General features: G+C 46.9%; 1 protein-coding gene across 1 annotated transcript in view; it reads right to left on the bottom strand.

Moving 5' to 3' along the window:
• Positions 1 to 21283, bottom strand: part of LOC133345292 (low-density lipoprotein receptor-related protein 1-like) — a 241380-nt gene that overhangs the window by 104400 nt on the left and 115697 nt on the right. The window contains 6 exon segments of the mRNA XM_061555928.1: positions 7308 to 7430; positions 10078 to 10267; positions 15599 to 15821; positions 17379 to 17559; positions 18838 to 19074; positions 19255 to 19398. Coding sequence (XP_061411912.1) covers positions 7308 to 7430; positions 10078 to 10267; positions 15599 to 15821; positions 17379 to 17559; positions 18838 to 19074; positions 19255 to 19398 — 1098 coding nt within the window.

Here is a 21283-nt window from a genome sequence, read left to right as displayed (position 1 = left end):
GGCTGGACTCTGGGGGACCCTCGGAAGCCGAGGACTAATGCGCAGCAGCTGTAAAGATGTGCATTTGTCTCCGTCAAGGTCTACCAGGGAATCAATTAACTTCTGTAAATATAATCACCTGTATTTTGCATTAAATGCAGCGTGCATACCATCACTAATTCTTTAGATAATCGTAATAGGTGTACGGTAGTGTAGTGGTTAGCGTGCTGCACTACAAACCTGGCGACCCGGGTTCGATTCCCGCTCACGACAAACACCAGTGACGATTATCTGAACCGGTCCTGGGCCTCCCCTAGGTCGACTCAGCCTCAAATGAGTACCTGGTGCGGTGTGTAAACATCGTCTATAGGGAGACAAAGGCGGTCGGGCCCACCCACCCCCTTGTGTACCGTTCCGGCCTTCATAGGTGCTCGCTAACAGCACTTGCCCCTACAGTCTGTTAAGGCTACACGGGGATCTTTGTCTTTATATACATATAGCCAGCATTACAGTACTCACATACAGGACAATACATTGCCAGGTACAGAAAAAATTTCAATAACGATGTTGGCATGCTTTAGAAACAAGACAGATCTTCAATTTAGATTTAAACATGGGTAACAGTGTGAGAGAAAGACAGCCAGGAGAAAAATATTCCAGACGATACGAGCAACAGGAGAGAAGGAGTAACCCACTCATGGGATTAATGTATTTTGGCATAAACAGCAGTGATTTTTGTGGTTAGGCAAAGTGCATTGGAGTAGAGACCGAGGGTTGTGTATGGTGATGTTGTGCATTTATCAGTAAAATTGGTGCTTTCTGAATAGTTGTGTATATAAGTAGCTCGGGGCATGAGATCACCTAGCTTGATACCAGAATGAGATGGGGTAGATTTTCTGGTTCAGGTTAAAATGTTTTTTTTCAGTTCTAAACGACTATTCATTCGTAATTAATGTGTGTCAATTCACGTGCAATGAGAGTTACATTGGAAAAAAAAAGTTATGAATGGTAAAAAAAAACTAACTAGATGATTACCAAACCACGCGGAGACATTGTATCCACATATCAAGTGTCATCTTTGAGTGTCCCACTCCCTTGGCCTCAGTGATTTTCAACAGACATTTAACTGTTAAAGCATATATTTTTGTGGCATTGGGAAAAAAACATTAAAAGGAGTGCATACTTCAATTGGCTCCTACACCGCGTATACCAACCCAGTTGAGTTGTCAACCACGCGGAAACTTTGCAGAGAACGCTCGTCTCAATTATTCAGCCACTCCTCCCCCCATCCCAAGGTTGTGCTCACTTCTGTGCTGTTCGCCACAGGGAGAAACAGAACAGTCTAAACAGAATCGAGGGCTCAAACAATTATGGGAACGAGGGCGCGTATCTAAGATGAGAGGGTTCTTGCCTATACATATCTGGGAGTCCACAAGGATTCAGTTCAAGCAAGCCCGACTCTGCTGATGAAACACTGAATGTCGATACCGGTCCAGTTGTTGGCTTGGATTAAACCAACGGTGATGATAAATCGAATCCCAGAACCCCGTGTGGCCAATGAGATGTGTAAATGAAGCCTAACTTCTTATGTGGAGGGACAGATACCCTAGTTGAAGGAGGCGTATTGTTTACTATTTTCATTATGTTCCTTATACTTTCCACAACAATGTAAATGCTTGATAATTGTTTTTTTACCCTTCTATCTGGCAACAAAACTGACACCTTTTTTACAAGGAGTCATGTTTACATAGACCACAATACCTGCAGTCATAATGCAAACAAAAAACATAACTCTGATAATGTGCACTGTCCTTGAAGTTGATTGGTCCACACCCGAGACAGCTTTCCTGGGTTGGACCAGATGACGCCTTTTGGCGTCATCTGGTCCAACCCATGTGAGACTAGGCTCTAAGGAAAGCTGTCTCAGGTGTGGACCAATCAACTTCAAGGCCAGTGCATACATTATCAGAGTTATGTTTTTTGTTTGCATTATGACTGCAGGTATTGTGGTCTATGTAAACATGACTCCTTGTAAAAAAGGTGTCAGTTTTGTTGCCAGATAGAAGGGTAAAAAACTAATTATCATATTTTTACTGGCAAATGAGGTTCCAATAATGTAAATGCTTATTTTTGTATTGAATTATAATGAGTTATATTTTCACGGGAAGCTTGGATCATGGTTGCGACATGATCCTTGTCAGAGCTCCATTGAAGAATGCAGCAGCCACATGGAGGATAAACTTACATTTGGCACTGGAAGTCCATCTTCTAATATTGATTGCTACTGACAAAACTAACGTAACATTACAGCTACAGTAGAGATCAAGTAAATGGAAATGCGTGCTTAGAGAGTAAAACAATGAGCTTTGCTTTAATATGCAATAAGATATATGATAAGCTACATTGATCAACGATACGAACAGAGTCTTTTGATCACATGTACAAGCTAACTGTTATTTGTATCACAAGTTCCACCATTAAATGAATTATGGTATGCCAGATCTCCGCTGCAATGGGTGGAACACTTAAATGTACTGTTATATGGTACTGTATTATGTAAAAAAAATATTTTCCCTCACAAATAAGCATTAGTGTAGTTGTGAGTAAGATAACTGGCAGATGGTGTGCAAGAATTGTATTTGTACATTATCCCGTCTTAATGTGGAACGACCTTCGTGATTTGACTTCCTTCAGTCAGAAATAAACAACACTTCTGCATTTAGAAAATTTGTTTTGAAGCATTGTCCTTCCATTCAATATGCCATGTTGGTGATTTGCTGTGTAAGATTGCATTGCTTCGTTTAACCTTGAGGCATTGCCATGACTGCGTCGTGTTTCCCTGGAAGTCACACTTTGCATTGGTGGTGATATTGACTTGCTGCCTCGAGTTTCACATTGCCTTCCGTCCTGGTTCAGATAGAATTTCCTCATCTGCATTTAAAAGCACAGCTTCATCAATTCTTTTGACATTTAATTTGTTCACCCCTGGCATCATTGAGTCCCACGATTTGGAAACCCTTTGGGTTATCCCAGTGTTTAATTGTCGGCGTTCGGCTGTGCCGAGCGTTGCGTCGTTGTAGAAATGAAATCTATAACTGAAACCCACATCGATGTCTGAGCAGTGCGCGAGCCGGCAATCCAGTCAGCCCCGGAACCATCCCATGTGCACGGCCAAGAGTGGAATGGCCATGCAAAATAAACGAGGTAATATTTCACAATAACGAACATGACATCCTAGGTGTGCAACGCAATTGACATAACGAAGTCAAATTTGGTGGTGCACTACAACGTGCATGATTTATGGCGGGCTGCAGGGATGTAACAATTCATCAAACCATCAAATTAAAATCGATGATTATTGTTACAAGAAGTCCACTCCACCGTGCATGTACAAATCAATTATAATTTCATGCGTACAATTTTGGATGTGCTTTGTCAATAGATACTGTCTGGTTTGCAATCATTCTGAGGATGCTTTGTTTTCTGCGTGCACAATGGATAAACAAAAATTATAATTTTGACAATCCAACACGATATATCATCCGATCGTCGGATGATGCCAACCTACACGAATACCACAAACATAGCGAATATGAAAAAAAACACATTACATCCCAGATATTTAGTTTTCCTTCCTCCGTACCTCCGATTAGCACGGTTGGCTATGTACAGTAGGAAAGAATATCAACGTACGTACGGACAACAAGACGCTGTGTGCAGCTCAACCTCGTTCTTGTTTTTGTGAATCGGCACGTCACAGTTGGTGGGGCTGGGGTAATGAGTGGGTACTCCCCATTCCTCTTCCAAGAGATGTGGCCAGTATGAAAGAGTAGGCCAAACACCCTCTTGAGCGGCTCTTTCACCATCAGCGGCGTGAGCAAGCGATCGAAGGGCTGCACTTTTCCATTTATCCCGCATCTACCTGGTAATGTCACCGCTAACTGTGTGTTGCCTGGCAATGCATCTTTGCAGCAAGTGGGCAAAATCGGAAATACGTAACACCGAGACGTGCTGCGCTGCAGTGGCATCGGACTCCTCCAGTATCAAAAACACGTTCTGATTCTGAGCATCTGTGAAAAAGAGCTTCATAACCCATCGGATTCCTCCTCCTCCTCTAGTCTTAATAAAGATTCGGATTCTATGAGCCGCTCAGTGCAGCTGCACCGCAGACGCTTCACTCTGTTGGCGCCCAACCACGCCGACAGCCGCTGCGCTCACCCTCCCCACTGCTCACAAATGTGGGGCAGTCGTGGTTTTGCATTAAGCCGCCCGTGATACATTTCCTTATGTTTATTTAACGCGCGTGCCTTTACAAAAAAAAAAACAAATCTGAACGCCCCATTGCTGTAGCCTCTGGGCAGGTATACAATGTGAAAAATGAACGTGGGTGCACGATACAAAAAACTAGGTTAAACCCAAAGCACGTTTCTGAAATTCGGCGGGAGCGCCGAGGGCAATCGCAGAATGTTTATGAAACGTCCTTTTTTTTTTTTCGAACAAACCCGTTGTTTCAGGCCGAATGCCACGGTGTGGCCTCAGCAGTTCGTGCTTTGTCCAGCGCCATAATCCACACGCACGGGGATGTTGAAACGCATGACCTTCAGGGCGCCATTGCCCCCCCTTGCAGCTTTATTGTCGTCCATCAGCGGCTACAATTAATTTAGGAAAGGCTTAACCCGCCAGGCCTCGGGGCCCGCTTGCTGCAGTGCAGGCTAATTTGTACATTTGTCTTCTTGTGCTGTTTAGTTCACGTGGTCGGCGTCGCACTTCAAGAATTTAGCCAAACCGTCTCGGTGCCTCCACTTGGGGTCAAGGATGCTTTTTGCTCGTACTGCACACATTTCTTCTGCGGTAGGTTTAATTGACTACATATCTCTACGCTGTCCATAGCCTTGCTAATGGCCATAATCCACTGGGCTCTTTGCGGTAGCCGTAGCGCTTAAATTTTAAATGAACAAGCCAGCGTGTGCATTGGTGGACAAACCACTGTTATGACACAAAAAAACCTACCTCCCTGCAAGGCGTCAGGTTTAATAAAGTTGTAGAGAGAGAAAACAGGTTTTCATTGATTTCATTGTGAAGGCCACATTTAAGATTTAACAACAAACATCATAACCGTCAGCATTTACCACGCGGCCACTAATCATCGTTTCCAATGACCGACGTGGCAGTTTTCAATTGTAACGAATGAGAGCAAAGCCAACGATTCAGGTGCCACTATGAATCCACAAATATTTCATGGCAATGGCTGCCGGTTCCATTAATAGCCCCTCCACAACGTTACAATACGGAGAGCGGACCGTCCCGAGAGGCGTGTGTGGCTCTGTTCTCCCAGGCACTCTTAAATACTCGTTTATTGTTACTAAGACACACAGACACGGTGACTGACTCTTAAGCATTCATTGAGACTGCTTTAAATCTGGGGACTGCATAAAATGTGGGGGCTCAGATGGCATTCTGCAGATGTAATATTTATACCTGGGGACTGTGAAGATACGGGCAAATGCACTGCTGTGGCATACTAAAGACCAGCTTGGTTTTTTTTTTGCCTTATCATACCAATTATTTAAACAGTATTCTGAATTGTTAGTTGCGGCTATTGATGCACATCAAGAACAAAGCACCGTAGCAAACTGTCTGTGCGTTCTGGATTTTATATACATTACATCCAATGTTCATTATCTCCTAAATCATACCGTATGTTTACTCAGCATCGGCAGCCACGGGAAAATATGAGCTGTCAGATATTGAAAAGATCAGTTTTTGAGTTGAACAAACTCCGTGAAGAAAAAAAAAACAGTAAATATGAAAAGGTTAAAGTGCAACCCTGCAGTTGCTTGTTCATGGCATTGCTGGCAGAAAGGCAAACTAAAGTGAATTCTCGAGGGTATATTCGGTCGACTCTTTCACTCAGCAGACACGTCGGAAGAGGTGAGCATATCCACACTCTACCCCACCGCACGAGGACCTAAAGGTCAACTGACAGTGGAATACCCAGCCGTACTGCTGGGTGAAGAGAGACGAGACCGGGACACATTTGAGAAACTTGCCACTCATTGTATCAGCCGTTGTGCCAGAAGACGAAATCAAACTGGCGGCCTCTAAATTCCAGGGTGTGCTCACCGTGACGCCACGGCAGAATCCCATGGAAACATATTACGGGGTGGATAAACACAAATCACTTAAACCAGACCGCAGAGGGTTCTTTTTTTGAACTCTGCGCTTCGTTCGATTCGCTAAGGCGATGGCTTTGCGGATGAGGGCTTTAGCTGCGGCCGCCGCTTCACCGCGGCCGTGACCGCCCACGGACGCGAATGCAAGTGGTGGGATGCGGTGCCCAAGCGAGGGCAGCGTGATGGCGAGGTGGACGCGGTGTGCCACGTGCGGTGCGAAAGACGTCCGACGTGCAGACGTACGTGCATACGTGCGTACGCGTCTCGTAGATAATTATGGCCCTCGAGACTCGCGACCTTTAAGCAATTTTTTTAGTGTCTCACGGCCGAGCAACGGCTCCTGTCGCATGTTTTGTAGGTTTCACCTGAAAACGATGCTCGGCACTGTTTATCGCAGTCGCCACCGCCGCCACCGCAGGTGCTTCAGGTCTCGTGTGAGGGTCAACTGCAAAACGTTTTGTCATTGCTCACGGCGTTTTTATGAGAGAGGGGAAGAGCAAAAACGGGAAACGTAAAACTCTCCAAGGCTATTCTCATCTGCTCTTGGGTTGTTCACTCAGTGGTGTAGTACATGAGGATATTTCTGATTTATTAAAGAATGGACTATGCCCTCACCTGCCCGACAGGTAAATGTTTCTGTGCTTTGTTTTTCGTCGGGTTTCCCTCCCAATTTCTTGGGTTTCTCTCAGTTCCTGGGGTTTCTGCTTCAGTTTTTGGGGTTTTCCCAAGGTCTCACTCATTTGAACCCTTTGGGGTTCATGTGCATCGTGTTCCGAGAGCAGCATGCTAACCACTGCACCGCCACTCCACCCCGTGTACGCATGTTGAACCAGGAGATGAAATAAAGCTATTGAGAAACATAAAATAACATTGTTGCTTTTGCAAGAGCGACTTGGGTTATTTGCAAGTATAAATGACGTGTAAAAAAAAAAATACCACAATTTCTAAACAAAGTAGCAATAGATGTTCCACCTCCTCTCACATCGCAGAGTCAAAGGAATGTCCTTCATTTATTCAGGAAAGGGTGGCTCCTCCGCCGGGACATCTGTACGACTCGCCCACACACACAAACACAGTGAGCGTCTCGCACATAATGAACCGCTGCCTACGGCGCCCCGTCAAGACGAGCCTCCGCCGAGGCCGGCGGCCACCCACCGCTGCAAGTCGAGTTGTTGCCATCGAGGAGCTGGTCGTGGGAGCAGGCGCAGACACGGCCCCCCGGGATGGCGAGACACAGGACGCCGCAGCCTCCGTTACTCCGCGAGCATTTGTTGGTTCCTGTCGGCACGGGCGGCAAGGCGTCCGCCTCCAGTTATGTCGTCGTCGTCAGCTAAAATTTGTCACGCGCCCATCACATCTCGAAACGCGTGCAATATGTTGCAGCGCGTGAGACAATTACTCACAGATCTATAGACACAACAACAACGAACGATCACCGTATTAAGAAGCATAGAACTGAAATATAACAAAATAAGTATTCCCCATGTCTCAGTTTCCTCACTTGAAGCGTTGAGTCTGGTTCTTGAATTGATCAATGTCACCAGATTATACATTTGACATCCTGAATCTTTCTTATTCTTCCACGCGTCTGTCCTGCTCGTGCGCGGTGTCCCGCTGTCCTTGCCAACCTTCATGCTGCCAAGTCCTGCGCCATCTCTCTTTCCGCTCCTCGTGCCACCGTGGTCTGATCGCACCACATCACCCCCCCCCTCCACCTTTTGTTCTGCCTTCCTCTGTGTCTCTTTCCTTCCACTTGCATCGCTTTGCCACCTTCTGACCCACATAATTTGCCTGCTGTCTCTCCACATGACCGAACCACACCCCACAGCCTTTTCTCTCTCTCTCGTCTTCTCTGTGATATCTACCACCTCGAGTCTTCCTCTCATTTCTTCATTTCTCACCCTGTCCTTCCTTGTTAAACCCCAACATCCACCGCAACCTCCTCATCTCTCACATCCTGGATGCTCATGCCAATCACATCACATGTGAGAAAACACCCCCTGGAAGATGTAGTCGCAGAACTAAATGCGACTGGGGTATACAGCGTGGCGCTTTTAAAAGACAAACCCAAGAGGTCTGTCTCAGCCGACAATAGGCAGTCCTCCCACGTGTCCTGCGAACAGTGTTGATTGCGTAACACATGCAATTGGAAAACGTGAATACGATGTGCGATCACTGGTGACAGGACTCAGAGCTTCAATTAACTGCGCCTGACAACCCGTTTTAATTACGTGTGGCCGAAGCTTAAGGTTTGAACCCACGAGGATCGAGGCCGTACCAGCTCAGTGTCTCCTGCCATTTGAAGGCTCGAATCACTCCTCGGCAAAAAAAAAAAAATCTGCGTCGCAAACTTTTACAGAAGGCCTGAATGACTAATCAGCAACCTCTGCGTCCGCAAACTGAACAGAAGCCAAGTAGGAAGGGGCTCCCGCTGGGCTGCAAGCAAGAGCTGGCATGATGAGAGTGACACATGACGTCACGAGTATTCTCTACTTTGAAACGAAACATTTTCCGTGTGTGCCATTTAAAAATATTCGTTTCGAAATCGGCAATATACAAAGAAAAACATTAACAGGAACGTCTTTAAAAAAACCTTCATGTCTGTACAGATGCCGCTAAAATGTACAAAATATAACAGTGTGCTATTTATTATTTTTTTATCCAGGGCATGCTGTCCTCACTAAGATGTGTGGCTTAGAAAATACTATAATGGTCACCATTGGGTGAAAGGCTTTTATGTACGCACCAACATCGTTTTCTGCTCCAGATAATTACGTGGCAGCTCAAAAATGAGTCGTGTGCTCCCTGGTGCTGGCACTCACGACAACCCGAGGCTACGCACTGAAAGGGCATAAACGGGTCCGCGCATCTGCTCAGCAGAGGAACCGATCGAAAGGCCGTCCCGGCTTATTTTACACCCACCTGGACACAAAAATGCACGGTGACGAGAATGAAACGAACAGCTCCGCCAGCAGCGCATTGAAGGGTGCAAATGAGACTGCACCACACGTATTTATTGAGCAGCCCAGATTTTGGCGGCTGGGCCGTGCGTAATGCGTGCGACAACAGGGCCAACGTAGCTGACACTCGGACGAAGAAATAAAATTAAGATGCTAAATCGGTGCACAGAAGTATGCGGGGACTGTGCAAACGCAAATTTATTAACTGTTTATTGCCCCTTGTGCTCTTGTCTTTGGGGAAATGCTAGTATTACAAAATCAAAGGTGGTATTTGTATTTCAATAAAAGAGGCAAAGAAGAGGAAGAAGTATGGCCATTTTTGCCACGAAACAGAACATAAACAACCACCAGCTCTAATGTAAAAACCAATGATTCCCAATTGGCACATTACAGTCGCTTACTCCGAATGGGACCTCTGCACCAACCGCACACCTCAATTCAGAAAATGACAGATTTAGCCGTTTGAGCTATGAAACTCGCCTTGTGCAAAGCCTGACCTTATAGAGCCACAAGGACTTACACATGATTGTACGATTTAATTCAGGACTAATGCACTCTCTTCAATTGGCTCTCCTCCTTAGTCACGATTACACCTGCGCATACAGCATGGCGCACTCACCACGGCAAACGAATGTCAAATCTTTGGCCACAGACGGAGTCATTGTTCAGCACTAAACACTTACAGAGAGGGTCATTGCCGATGAACATTTGGCAATTCAACACCATCGGTTAAAGCAAGTCTGGCTCTGCTGATGAGACGCTGAATGTCGAAACCGGTCCAGAGTTTACTTGTGTTGAAGAAATGCGACTGAAATAATGCACTCCCAGAAGGCCGTGTGGTTTATGGGACAGCTATTGGACGGAAACTCATTTTGTTTAGAAGGTAGGTTGAAAAACCCTCGAGGGCACAGCGCAACACCAGGCATGCCCACGACAACCCCAGCAGGCAGCAGGGGGCTTCCTACCTTGCTGTTGGTTGTGGTCGTAGACGCGGATCCCGAAATTCGGCGGGTTCCCCTTCATGATGAGCGTGACGTTTTTGCTGATGGTGTCATAGCGGTAAATGGATCCCTGGCGGTACTCGGTCCAGAAGAGGTACTGCCCGTAGTGTGTCAGGCCGAAAGGATGGCTCAGCTCAGTTCCGTTGAACACCACCTACAGCACGTGCAAAGGCAACAACGGCGCGACATCATGACCCGGCTAAGGCCCACGGGGTTGACCATGGCGATGAGACCGGAGCGATCCAACAGCACTTGGTTGAGCTGCTCATAATGTGTTTTCTGAAAGGTGTCTATGACTTTACCAAAAGAACCAAGAAGGTGTCTATACAATCTACAGCAATGGAAAGCGGTTTTGTCACGCTGTTTACGTATATATATATATAAACACAAAAAATTGCCACACAACTGAGAGAAGTGTTCGGACAGAAAAATTGAGGTGAACGTATTCAGCGTCCATTGTTCAACGTTGTGAAATTTGTCCCCGAGGAAATTATACTCACGGTGCACATGTTGGACTCGTGAGCCCTTTTTCAAATACATATCTCGCTGCACATCAAATCACGCAGTCTGTCAGCAAGAAACTGTTTCTTTTGTGTGCTCGTTCTGACCTCTGACCTCTAAAAAGATTCCCTTCCCTGCAAGCTATGTCCTGTGCGGCTGCAGCCCCGGTGTTGTGCAAATTACAAGCAAAATGTAAAAACCACCTGCTTCTTCATGACTTCTTTCTCAAAGGTATTGTGAACTGTGTATTAATAATGCAACAACGGCTCTTGACGAGAACAAAATTCGCAAGCAGTCCAGATTAATAGGAGCAGCTCCCATTGCCCAGCAGCGCAGGCTTGCGCGACAGTGTTTACTTTTTCCATTGTTCACCTATTGCTGTGAAATCCTTTGCAAACGGTTGAGCATAAATCCTTTTCAAGTGTTTTTAGTCATTTTTACATTTGGCAACATAATGCACGGAAAAGATGCCTGCCTTTCTCGAGCGAAGTGCTTCGGGTGGGTTTGCGTATACACCGCGGTCGAAAAGGACACGCAGAAGTAGTCCTGGGATGAAGCCTCTTCGTTGCCCATGTTAACTGCCTTTGCTTTAAATGCTTACCCCGAGCTCTCATACTCTGATGGTGCGTTGTCTTTGAGTTGTGCACCTTTTGGCGTCATCTGGTCCAACACCATGTGAGACTAGGCTCTAAGGAAAGCTGTCTCGGGTGTGGACCAATCAACTTCAAGGACAGTGCACATTATCATAGTTATGTTTTTTGTTTGCATTATGACTGCAGGTATTGTGGTCTATGTAAACATGACTCCTTGTAAAAAAGGTGTCAGTTTTGTTGCCAGATAGAAGGGTAAAAACACAATTATCATGCCTTTGCTTTCATACTGAAAACGTCCTGAGAAGTGCCGATTCAGCAAACCGCCATTTACTGGCACATTTCTACAAATGCGTATACGCACGGAAGTGTACAAAAATGCGTATTAGCGTTGTCCTATCTCCACTGCTAAGCAGCAACGGAGTTACCTCCAAAATGAAAGCTGCCAAGGCTATTTTGCTACCTTTGTGCGTGGCTGTGATGTAAAATGTTGAGTCAGCACGGCAGGCTGCTTTTGCTGCGAATCAGCCGAATCCGCCTCTGAGAGGCAAAAGCTTCAAGCTGGATCTTGGGTCCTCGTTTTTTTGTTTATGTTGAAAAGGCGCGCAGAAGAAGAAGCCTCGCGTAGTTTCATTCTCTCGCTCAGAAGAAAGTTGAAAGGTACTTTGGTCATGGTCCATCACTCATTGCTAATCAGAGGTTTGCTTTAGGGTCACGTTTAGAGCCATTGCAGAAAGCCCTATTCCGGCGGACATAAAATCAATGAGGTATTTTTTTTTTAAAGTGGACACTGCAGCTCAGCCTTCCAGCCAGTTTGAGCACTCGCCCCTGAAGATTCATTGGAACAACAATGTTCGTTCAGAATCACCTGTCAGACGGCATAGGCAATAAGCGGCGAGAAAACACGCTGACGTGCCTTACAAAAAAAAATCAACAGGCACACTAAACAATTCAGACAGTTTTGGAAATGGCGTTATGATGAATCGTTATTACTGCAGACAAGTTACAGTCTGGAAGAAATGATAGCCACTTGGACTCGTGGGACATTGCACCCTCACATGGGATACAGAAACCAACAATAGATAACGAGAGAGATTTCCAAAAGCAGTGATGGGTCAAAACGCGATTTCCTGCTCAAATGCGCATGTCGGTAGTACTCATTTCCCCTTTACAGCCCTGCCGCAGGGGTGTGAAGATTCCACATCCCTATGGCGGGGGTGAGTCTGTCCAAAACGATAACAGCTCTTGATTTCTGCACAAATTGGGGGCGGGCCGGGGTGCGGTGGGGGATGACGAACTGACTCAATCTCAAACCAGGGTTCGAACTTGCATGACTCCGCTTGCGTGCCACCAGATCTACCGCTGGACCCTACACGTGTCCGATGCTCTTATTTGCATTGTCTACGGAGATCACAAGTGTGACAAACATTCCAAGGGTGTGCGATGTGCATTATGGCCAAGCGTGAGGCAACATGCACATGCAAATAAAGATGGATGCATGGCCTAGTGTGCATAGCGAGAGAGTGCGATATGTCCAAATGTGTCACAACGCAACTGTACAGTAATGCATGTAAGACATATTTTCCGTGTAAAGTTCTTCAGTGAGGAGTAAGAATTCTACCAAGGGAAAAAAAACCCCTAGAGTTAGCAATGCTAAGGAAAAATAAAGACATGTTTCAAAATATTTTATTCAACATTGTCATCAAAGTACAATCTGGAGAAGCCTGTGTTGCAAGCATAGGGGCATTTAACTTTAGTTTACATTAAGAGTTAGAGACACACCACTCTAAACTAAATTATTCAACAATTTTTTATTTTACCCAGTAAGGCTCACTGAGCTATGAAGCTCTTTTTCAGAAGTGGCTTATCACGTGGACATCTTTTGCAGCCAAATACTCGAAATGCGTGATGTTGATTCTAAATGTGGAGGGGAAAACCAGAGGAATCGGAAAAAATCGACGCAACCACAGGGAGAACACGCAAACTCCAAATACGCAGGTGTCAGGTTCGGGATCGAACCCACGACCTCCTGCATTCCAGGCGAGGTAGCTAACATCTTTCCACCGTGGCGCCCTATACTGGGTCTCTCACAGCGCTGCAGGGAAGATGTTAACAGATTAACTGCCCCCGAGTCGCTGCACTGGAGCGGCGTGCGCACCACGGGAGGGCGGCGCGTTGCCCGTGTGGAGCCGAACCGCATTGACGCAGTGGGAGCAATGAGACATGTCAGCCATTTGTCAATCAACTGCTGGAGACACTCCCATGACACGTCAGGAATAGGCGGCTGTTTCGAACCACGCTTCACCACGCCGGTCAGTGTGGGGTTATCGAAGTGAGCACGGTGCTACGACCGGGTCGCATGTCACTCACCACCGCTGTTAGCCGTGACTGGTTACAAGCTCGTAGCGCGGAGCGTGAACCACTGCGCCACCAGTACCAACTTAAGTGATATGGATTTGGAGTGTCTGCTAATGTCTGACTCGGAAGACTGAAAACGACTGGCACAGGTTACAATTGCACGATACACTTTTGATTCAATTTAGATGAGGGCATTTGCGAGGCAGCGGACTGAGGAAATTGTAGTGAGGCACGACCGTGCTGTTCCACATCTCAAGCTCTGAATTCTCACTTGCGCACTGTATAAATCCACAACTGTCTCAGCAATATTTAACATTACAAATATGTGACCATGGATTTTTGTGCATGTTTATCGTATAATTGAAGCACTGGAGGAAATCTCTGGCACCCGAGGTACAGTAGATTCAGTGCATGATTCAGAATTGGAAATATACGAGAGTTCAAATCCTGCTCTTCCCCAAATATATCATTTTAATAGACGACCACGATATAGACACACACATCTGCAGTGGTCATTTCCAGGCAAAGAACACGACCCAGCATGGGAACGTGGAATTTCCCTCACTGGTGCAGGGCCTCTTATCGAAATGCGCACTACCATATAGGCCATTTGTATGTTGAACTCCTCTCGCACCGTACGCAGCCAACCGTGCTAAATCGGGAGCAGAGACTTAACAACTTGGCTTGAACACAGTTGCTGCGTGTGACTTACATTGCCTAACAAGGCAGTTGCACTTTGCATTTATGTTTTGGGCTACCCCGCTGAGCACTACCTGCTGTGGAATCACTGCTTTGAGAAGAATAGATCTGGCGAAATCTTTGCCCATGCACCACTGCCACCACCATCGCCACCAGAACGGATACTGGGTGGAATCTTCTCCGAACAGAAAGAAAATCAGAGATTTGTTCATGAAGCCATCCAGATATACAAACACAGACACAACTTCAACCGAGAAAATGGGTACAAATTGAGCAATCATTGGAAGGACGTGATTAACCAGGTAAAGTCTTAACCTGCTGTGATGTTTCCATCCTTCTTGCGATTTTAGCTGACTCTCTGAGTTGCATTATTAGGTTGGATGTCTTTGTATTGACGGGCCGGATGTCCTTCTTGCACAGTCAACGATGCTGCGACATACTAGGCAAGTCACCAATGCTGCAGCATACCTAGCTAGTACATTGACATGCTAATCTCTCGCAATACAATAGCCACTTCCACAGCCTCAGGCAGACCATCTCTAGCCCCGCCCTCTTACCCTGAGGCTGCACCATCTCAGGCCTACCACAAGGCCTTGTTTCAGTAGCTTTCTCTCTCTCTCTCACCTGAAGACAGTCGCTTGTATTGCGATCGAAACGTCGTGATCTATTAATTTTCTACCTACGTGACTTTACCGAAAGAACCAAAGAGTATGGATTCCTGCAGTCACGAAAGCTTCAAATCAAGACAGAAAATATCAACAAATTAGCAGCTTTTTTCCCAGCGTGTTATCGAGGTTAAACGTAATGTGCCTTAAAACAAATCGAATGTATATTTACTTAACCCATGAATGCTTAAATAAACCTGCAGGGTAAGGACAGTGCAATCAAATAATTCTAACATATATTATCGGTGCCATTTCAATTAATCAAGCCTGACCGACACCCATTACTCCAAAAAAGGCATTCATATTCCCATGTATTGGCTGAAAGCTATAAAGCATCTGATAAGGGTGCTTTATAGCACCGTTTAGCTTGTACGAGGATACAGTCACTTTAAATGACAGATTAGTTGGAGTCGAAAAAATTCCATCTTGCCACTCAACTGCCAATGTCACCCAAAGTGGGCTTCCTGAGACTGTTACGAATTCGAAAATATAAAACATGTCAGGCCTGATTACTGAAGTGTAGCGGCATTCATAACTGTCTTATTCATACAACTAAATCAATACAAAACAACACGAGGTGATCTTTACTGTGACATTCTATTGGCAGTCAAAGCAATAAAACACGAGAGCGAAAGAAATAAGATTGAACAAGCGCTCTTTTATCAGCCTCACCTTTCGGTTGGAGCCGTTTATGTCAATGCTCGCAATGTGGTTGAAGAAAGCGTCACACCAGTAGAGCACTCCCGCAGATGAGTCGAGGGAGAGCCCATTAACCCACAGCATGGTCTTGGAGGAGACAAAGACCTCGCGGTGGGTACCGTCCATCCACGCTCGCTCGATCTTTCCGCTTCTGCTACTCTTCAGGTCCTCCTCCCAGTCTGTCCAGTACATGTGTCTGCAACCAGGTAGGCAAGGTGGGGGTGGGGTTGGGGGGTGGGCGGTTCAACGGTTTGCTGAAATCAAGCTGATCGAAGCGTGCGATTCGTGCAATGGTCTCGGAAGGTCGCGTGTGATATCCTGCTCAAATTGAGCAATTACCCTCTGCCCCATTCTCGCATTTAGAGCTCCGAGCCAGTGGTTGGGAACTGCACATTGCTGTAGCAGGGGTCAATCTGCAGACTGCTGAGGGGACTATGGTCCGTGGGACAACCACTTTTTGTCAGCCCGCTGCGGCAATTTATGCAAGGAAATTGCTTGGGTTACTTTTTGAAAATTGAAAAGTCAAAGTAGAGTACTTACGTTAAAATGCAATTAAGTCCTCTTGATAACCTAACCAGGTGAGAGCTTCACTGAGATTACTTCTACAGTTTATTTTGTGGGGGGGGGGGGGGGGGAATGAGCAAGGGTACTTGGTTTTGGGATCTTTTAAAGTTTAGTTGATGGTGGGGTAGAGTAGTGGGACAGCGGTTTAATTGAGTTTATGGTAATGTCATCATTTTGGATTCTGACCATACCAGCACACGATGGTATACCGTTGTGAATGACCAAACGAGATAATTAATTTTAATTGAAAGATCGAAGACACGTGAGTGAATCCCTGAAACATTCTGGCGGGTCTTTATGCGATATGGAAGCGTTATGAAGTTTGTAGAAGTTTGCTCAGTTGCAATTATTCTCACCACGAGTCTGTAATCTCAGCCATGGTCACCCAAGCCCTCCCCAGCATCAGCGGTCTGTGATCAGCAGGATTTTCGAAATGTGTTCCCCTCCAACTAGGAGTGCTGCCACCGAGGGTGCTCATCCTGGTGATGCGTAAAACTCGCTTACGACTACGATGGCTTCAGGACGCTAACACGAGGACCACGAGGTTGATAACTGCCAAAATAAAAACGGCAAAAATAAGAAAACTGTAACCCAAACGAGGACGGGTGTTTTCCAATATTGTGCAGCGGTGGGAACCAGTCGATCTCCCCATGTTACTTTCCGCAAAGTACAACTGTTGCTAGCTGATAAACCAATTGTAGAGTGCACTCCAGTCCGGCTGGTGAGGTCGCAAGGCAGATCCGATATACAGCCATAGACACACTTTTGTACGTACGTATGTATGTTTGTACTTATTTCGCACCGTACGTAGCCAACCGTGCTAATCAGAAGCACGGGGGAAGGAGAACAAACTAAATAGAAAAATCCGTTTATAAGACATGACTTTTTTTATTTACTCTAGATGATTTAGTAGCACATAGCTCCAGTGGCTTCCTAATGTCGGAAGGAAGGGCGTTCCAAATGGCCGCAGAAGCGCATCCAAAAGCACGCGATGCGGTGACCGTCTGCGTTTCGGTGGCTTGCCATCGAAGCAGCAGCAGCAGCAGCAGCATGCTCCTGCTCCTCCTGCTGCTACTGCGTCGAGGATGACCGGAGTTTGCGCGACGGTTTAACCCATGAGCAGCTGCGAAAGCTGAGATGTTGAGAGACGTGTCGCGGTTTGAGACGGCGGCTAATGAAGGTGGCGTACCCGCGCGAGGGATCCACCACGATGGATCGTGGGTGCACCATCTCCCCCCCCGAGACGAGGGTCCTCCACGACTGGGAGGCGTTCTCCAGGCGAGCCACTTTAACGGCCTTCAGCCTGTCGTCCGTCCAATAAATATTACCGCCCATCCAGTCCACGGAAATCCCCTCCACGTTCTTGACATCTGCACATGCGGGCGGCAGTAAATAACGGCGTTAGGCTCTTGCGTCAGGAGAAGGAACGAGACGCATCTCACGCAACGGGCTCATCCCGTCGCCGGCGTTAATCAATTGTGCTGTGCTCCAAAAAAAATCACACTGCCATTTGTGTTCCTGCAATGAGGTAGAGGAGGAAAAGGGTTCATTATGCGGGTCAATTCATACATCGTGAATTCATATTTCACAAAGGTGTCCTCAGTTTACCGATTGCATTTATAAGCTATGAAGAACAAAGTTGTTTTATTTTACGCGTTTTAAGCGATATTTGCACCGTCTGTGCTCTGTCATGGTGCTTCATTGAAAATTGGCCGCGTGAGCATTCATTAGTTAACAAAGTGGTAGCAGCTTGTGCCAGAGTTCAGCGTAACGACCCTGCGCTGTGTTGGCAGTAGATTACATCTGCGCTTCGCTAACAGCTATCTTGTGTTGAACCCAAACAGCACCAACAGTCAACCACCAACTTGAAATCTGCTCAGGAGATTTGAGCGCAACAAATGGGAACGGGGCTGTGTTCTGCGCACTGCACCAGATGGTGTACGCTTGAGAAACCCCAATGCCATTATAAGTGTGCTCTTGCCCAATTTAACACATGTAAATGACAGCATAGTAGAAGAGCTAAAAAAGTATTTTGCAAGGGCCAGGCTTACTGGATTTCTGTATATGGCATATTAAGGGTGATGTGCTCCATCAGTTTAACACGTAAGTTTTTGAGACCAATATTATTCATAATAAAGGTTTTTGGGTTAGATTGCGTAAGTATAAACGTGTCGTAACCCTCCACCACCCGACACAGCCAGTATGGTTTGTCACGTAAACAAAACGCGCCAATTGGTTACTACTTCAGCCTACTGGTGTGTTGGAGAGTAAATCCATCAAGTGTACTTATCCTGGTGATGCGTAAAAACTATGATGGTACGGGACATTAACATGAGGATTACAAGGTTGATAACTGTGCCAAAATGTTAGGTGGTGGAGGGTTTACGACACATATATACTTACGCGATCTCACCCAAAAACCTTTATTGTGAATAATGTGCTCCATGTTTACCGTGTACACCACCGGCGACGGAGGATAATTAAAACTTAACTCGAGATGTGGTGGGGGACGCGTCCCTAACACAGCAACGGGTTTGCGCAAGCACACGCCCTCGGCCTCGGAGACCACGGGAAAACTTCCCGCGAGCTTGTGCCCCCCTTAAACATTGGCACAACGGTTACAGGAACGGCGCACGAAAGGCACGCACTGTTTGCCAAGAGGACTTCGCGCCCAGTGCCATCGATTTTCTGCCGCCCAATGAGGAACTGGCTGGAGTCGGCGAAGTAGACGAAGCCGGTGGCGGCGTGGAAGTCGACGGCGCGGGGGTTCACCAGCATCTCCACAGGGATCATGAAGTCGTCCTGCACGCTCCCCGTCATGTCGATGCCGCGCACCACGCCCGGGAACGCCTTCCCGTACAGCAGGAAGAGCTCGTGCTTGGGTTCTGGGACATTGGCGGAGGGCGCAGAATTAAGAACCCCTGTGCGCGTGGGGAGTGCCAGCGATCGCCGCGGTAGACGCGATTAGCGCGGTCGGATACGTGCGATGCCAAAGAAGTTCAACGTCCGCAAGCACACGCACGGATGTACATCGGAGGGGCCCCTGTAGGCCGAAGAGGACTCACTTGTGCAGGATCGGCCATCGCTGTCCAGGTTGAACCCCCTGTGGCAGCGGCACTTGCGCACCTTGTAGCCGGCGGAGAAGAGGCAGAGGTCCGAGCAGCCCCCGCGTCGGCCACGCTCGTCCGGCTCGCACGCGTGGCCGTGCACTGCGACGGGGCGGGGGGGGGGTGAGGGGTTTGGGGGTGACGTGGAGTGCGCGCCGGGATCGGCACGTGGGGGAAACTCAACCGACGTGCAGAAATAATGCCGGCAAATCGCGGCTGAAAAGTTGCGATTTGCCACCGCAGCGCTGTCGCTGATAACGCTCTGATCGTTCGTAAGTGCGAATGGGAATCTGCCCCGTTTTGATTTAAAGGTGCGACGACAAATAAAAGCGAGTTGAAAAGAGGCCCAGCAAAGCGCCTCGTGGAAGCGCTTGGTCTATAAACTCCTTTTAACTCGCACATCTGACAGCATGAAACAGCCCAGGGTGGAATAATGAGGTCACAAATATCAAACAAAAATAAGGCCATGCATTATTGAGGATGATACAGATGGCACTTTGAGCAAGATAAGGAACTGGAAATAAGCTGGGGTATAGTTGGGAAGATTCAGGGTAATGGTTTCCCTCTATCTGACTCACTCACTGCACTGAACACATGGGATTTACATAATTGTTTCTCCACTGTGACAACAGGTAAGCGATCCGAGTGGATAATATGGCACTTAGGAAAAAATTGCCCTCCTATACCATAAATCATACCCGATGCTTTTACGCTTAAGACACTTATTGTGCGGATTTTAAACATGTAGCACGTGTATATTACCAGTTTTTTTTATGAAGACTCATTGTAAATCTAAATATTGTTATACGTTTAAAGAATATGTGTATTCCTGCTGAATAACGATAGGAGAATATTCTAGTTAATTTGTTTATATTTCTTCAGCAGTCGTGATGCGTATGTCCTTTATAGTATACAGTGCCTTGAGATATGGTTACGATGTTAGGCAATTTGCAAACGCAAATGATGTCGATTGCATGAATATAGTCGGGAAGTACACGATGGCAAATAAAATACATCTCTGTTTAAATGTGCCATGAGAAGATGCCACTTGCAACAAAGAACCATGTTTCAGGAGTAAACAAAGTACACCTTGCGTCAGGGTTGCAAAATGAAGTCTCGTCCAATTGTATGCACTTAGCTCCTCCTTAATTATTCACGTTAAAATATTTCACTTCTTCTACCCAGGAGAGCCTCGCCGTGTCTCAAGCCTCATTTTCAGGAGGGTCCTGCCAAAGTAAGGGGCAATGTCGCTGCTGTGCGTCATCCCAATGGAATCATTTAGAGGTAATATTTCGTCATTTGGATGTTTGGCTAATACCAGTTGCAAAATCTAGTTTATTTAGCCCATGCTCTTACCCTACTAATCACGAGAAACTCTACCAAACACATTGCTCCCTGCACAGAAGCTCCCTTTAATCTGCTATCCGGATATGGCACTGCCTCCCTGGACAAATTTTCGGCGAAATCACCGATTCTGATCTTCAGGCCTTCAAATGCCGAGCACATGGACATCTCCTAACTTCACCACACGCCTTGTAGGGACTGGAAAACTCGATTCTTTAGAAATGCTTTCCGCGTGTCCTTTCCCCGCACCTCCGATTAGCACGGTTGGCTACGCACGGCGCGAAATAAGTTGAACGTGCATAACGCGCACACGTTAAAGCGGTTTAACCTCCGCTTGCTTGAGATTCGCTCGCACACAGGGCGAGCGCAATGGCTGGCGTCACAAGCGGGGCAACGATGGCGGGTGCCACACGGTGGCGGATGGTGGTGGTGGCTGGTGGTGGTGGTGGCTGGTGGTGGTGGCTGGTGGTGGCTGGTGGTGGTGGCTGGTGGTGGTGGTGGCTGGTGGTGGTGATGGCTGGTGGTGGTGGTGGCTGGTGGTGGCTGGTGGTGGTGGCTGGTGGTGGTGGCTGGAGGTGGTGATGGCTGGTGGTGGTGGCTGGTGGTGGTGGCTGGTGGCTGGCGGTGGTGGTGGCAGGCGGTG

The sequence above is a fragment of the Lethenteron reissneri genome, chromosome 21, assembly GCF_015708825.2.
Source record: "Lethenteron reissneri isolate LAM-NWPU_2019-01 chromosome 21, ASM1570882v1, whole genome shotgun sequence".
Taxonomy (NCBI): Eukaryota; Metazoa; Chordata; class Hyperoartia; order Petromyzontiformes; family Petromyzontidae; genus Lethenteron; species Lethenteron reissneri.
Note: the sequence above shows the minus strand (reverse complement) of the source record. Positions and strands in the feature narration are given on the sequence as shown.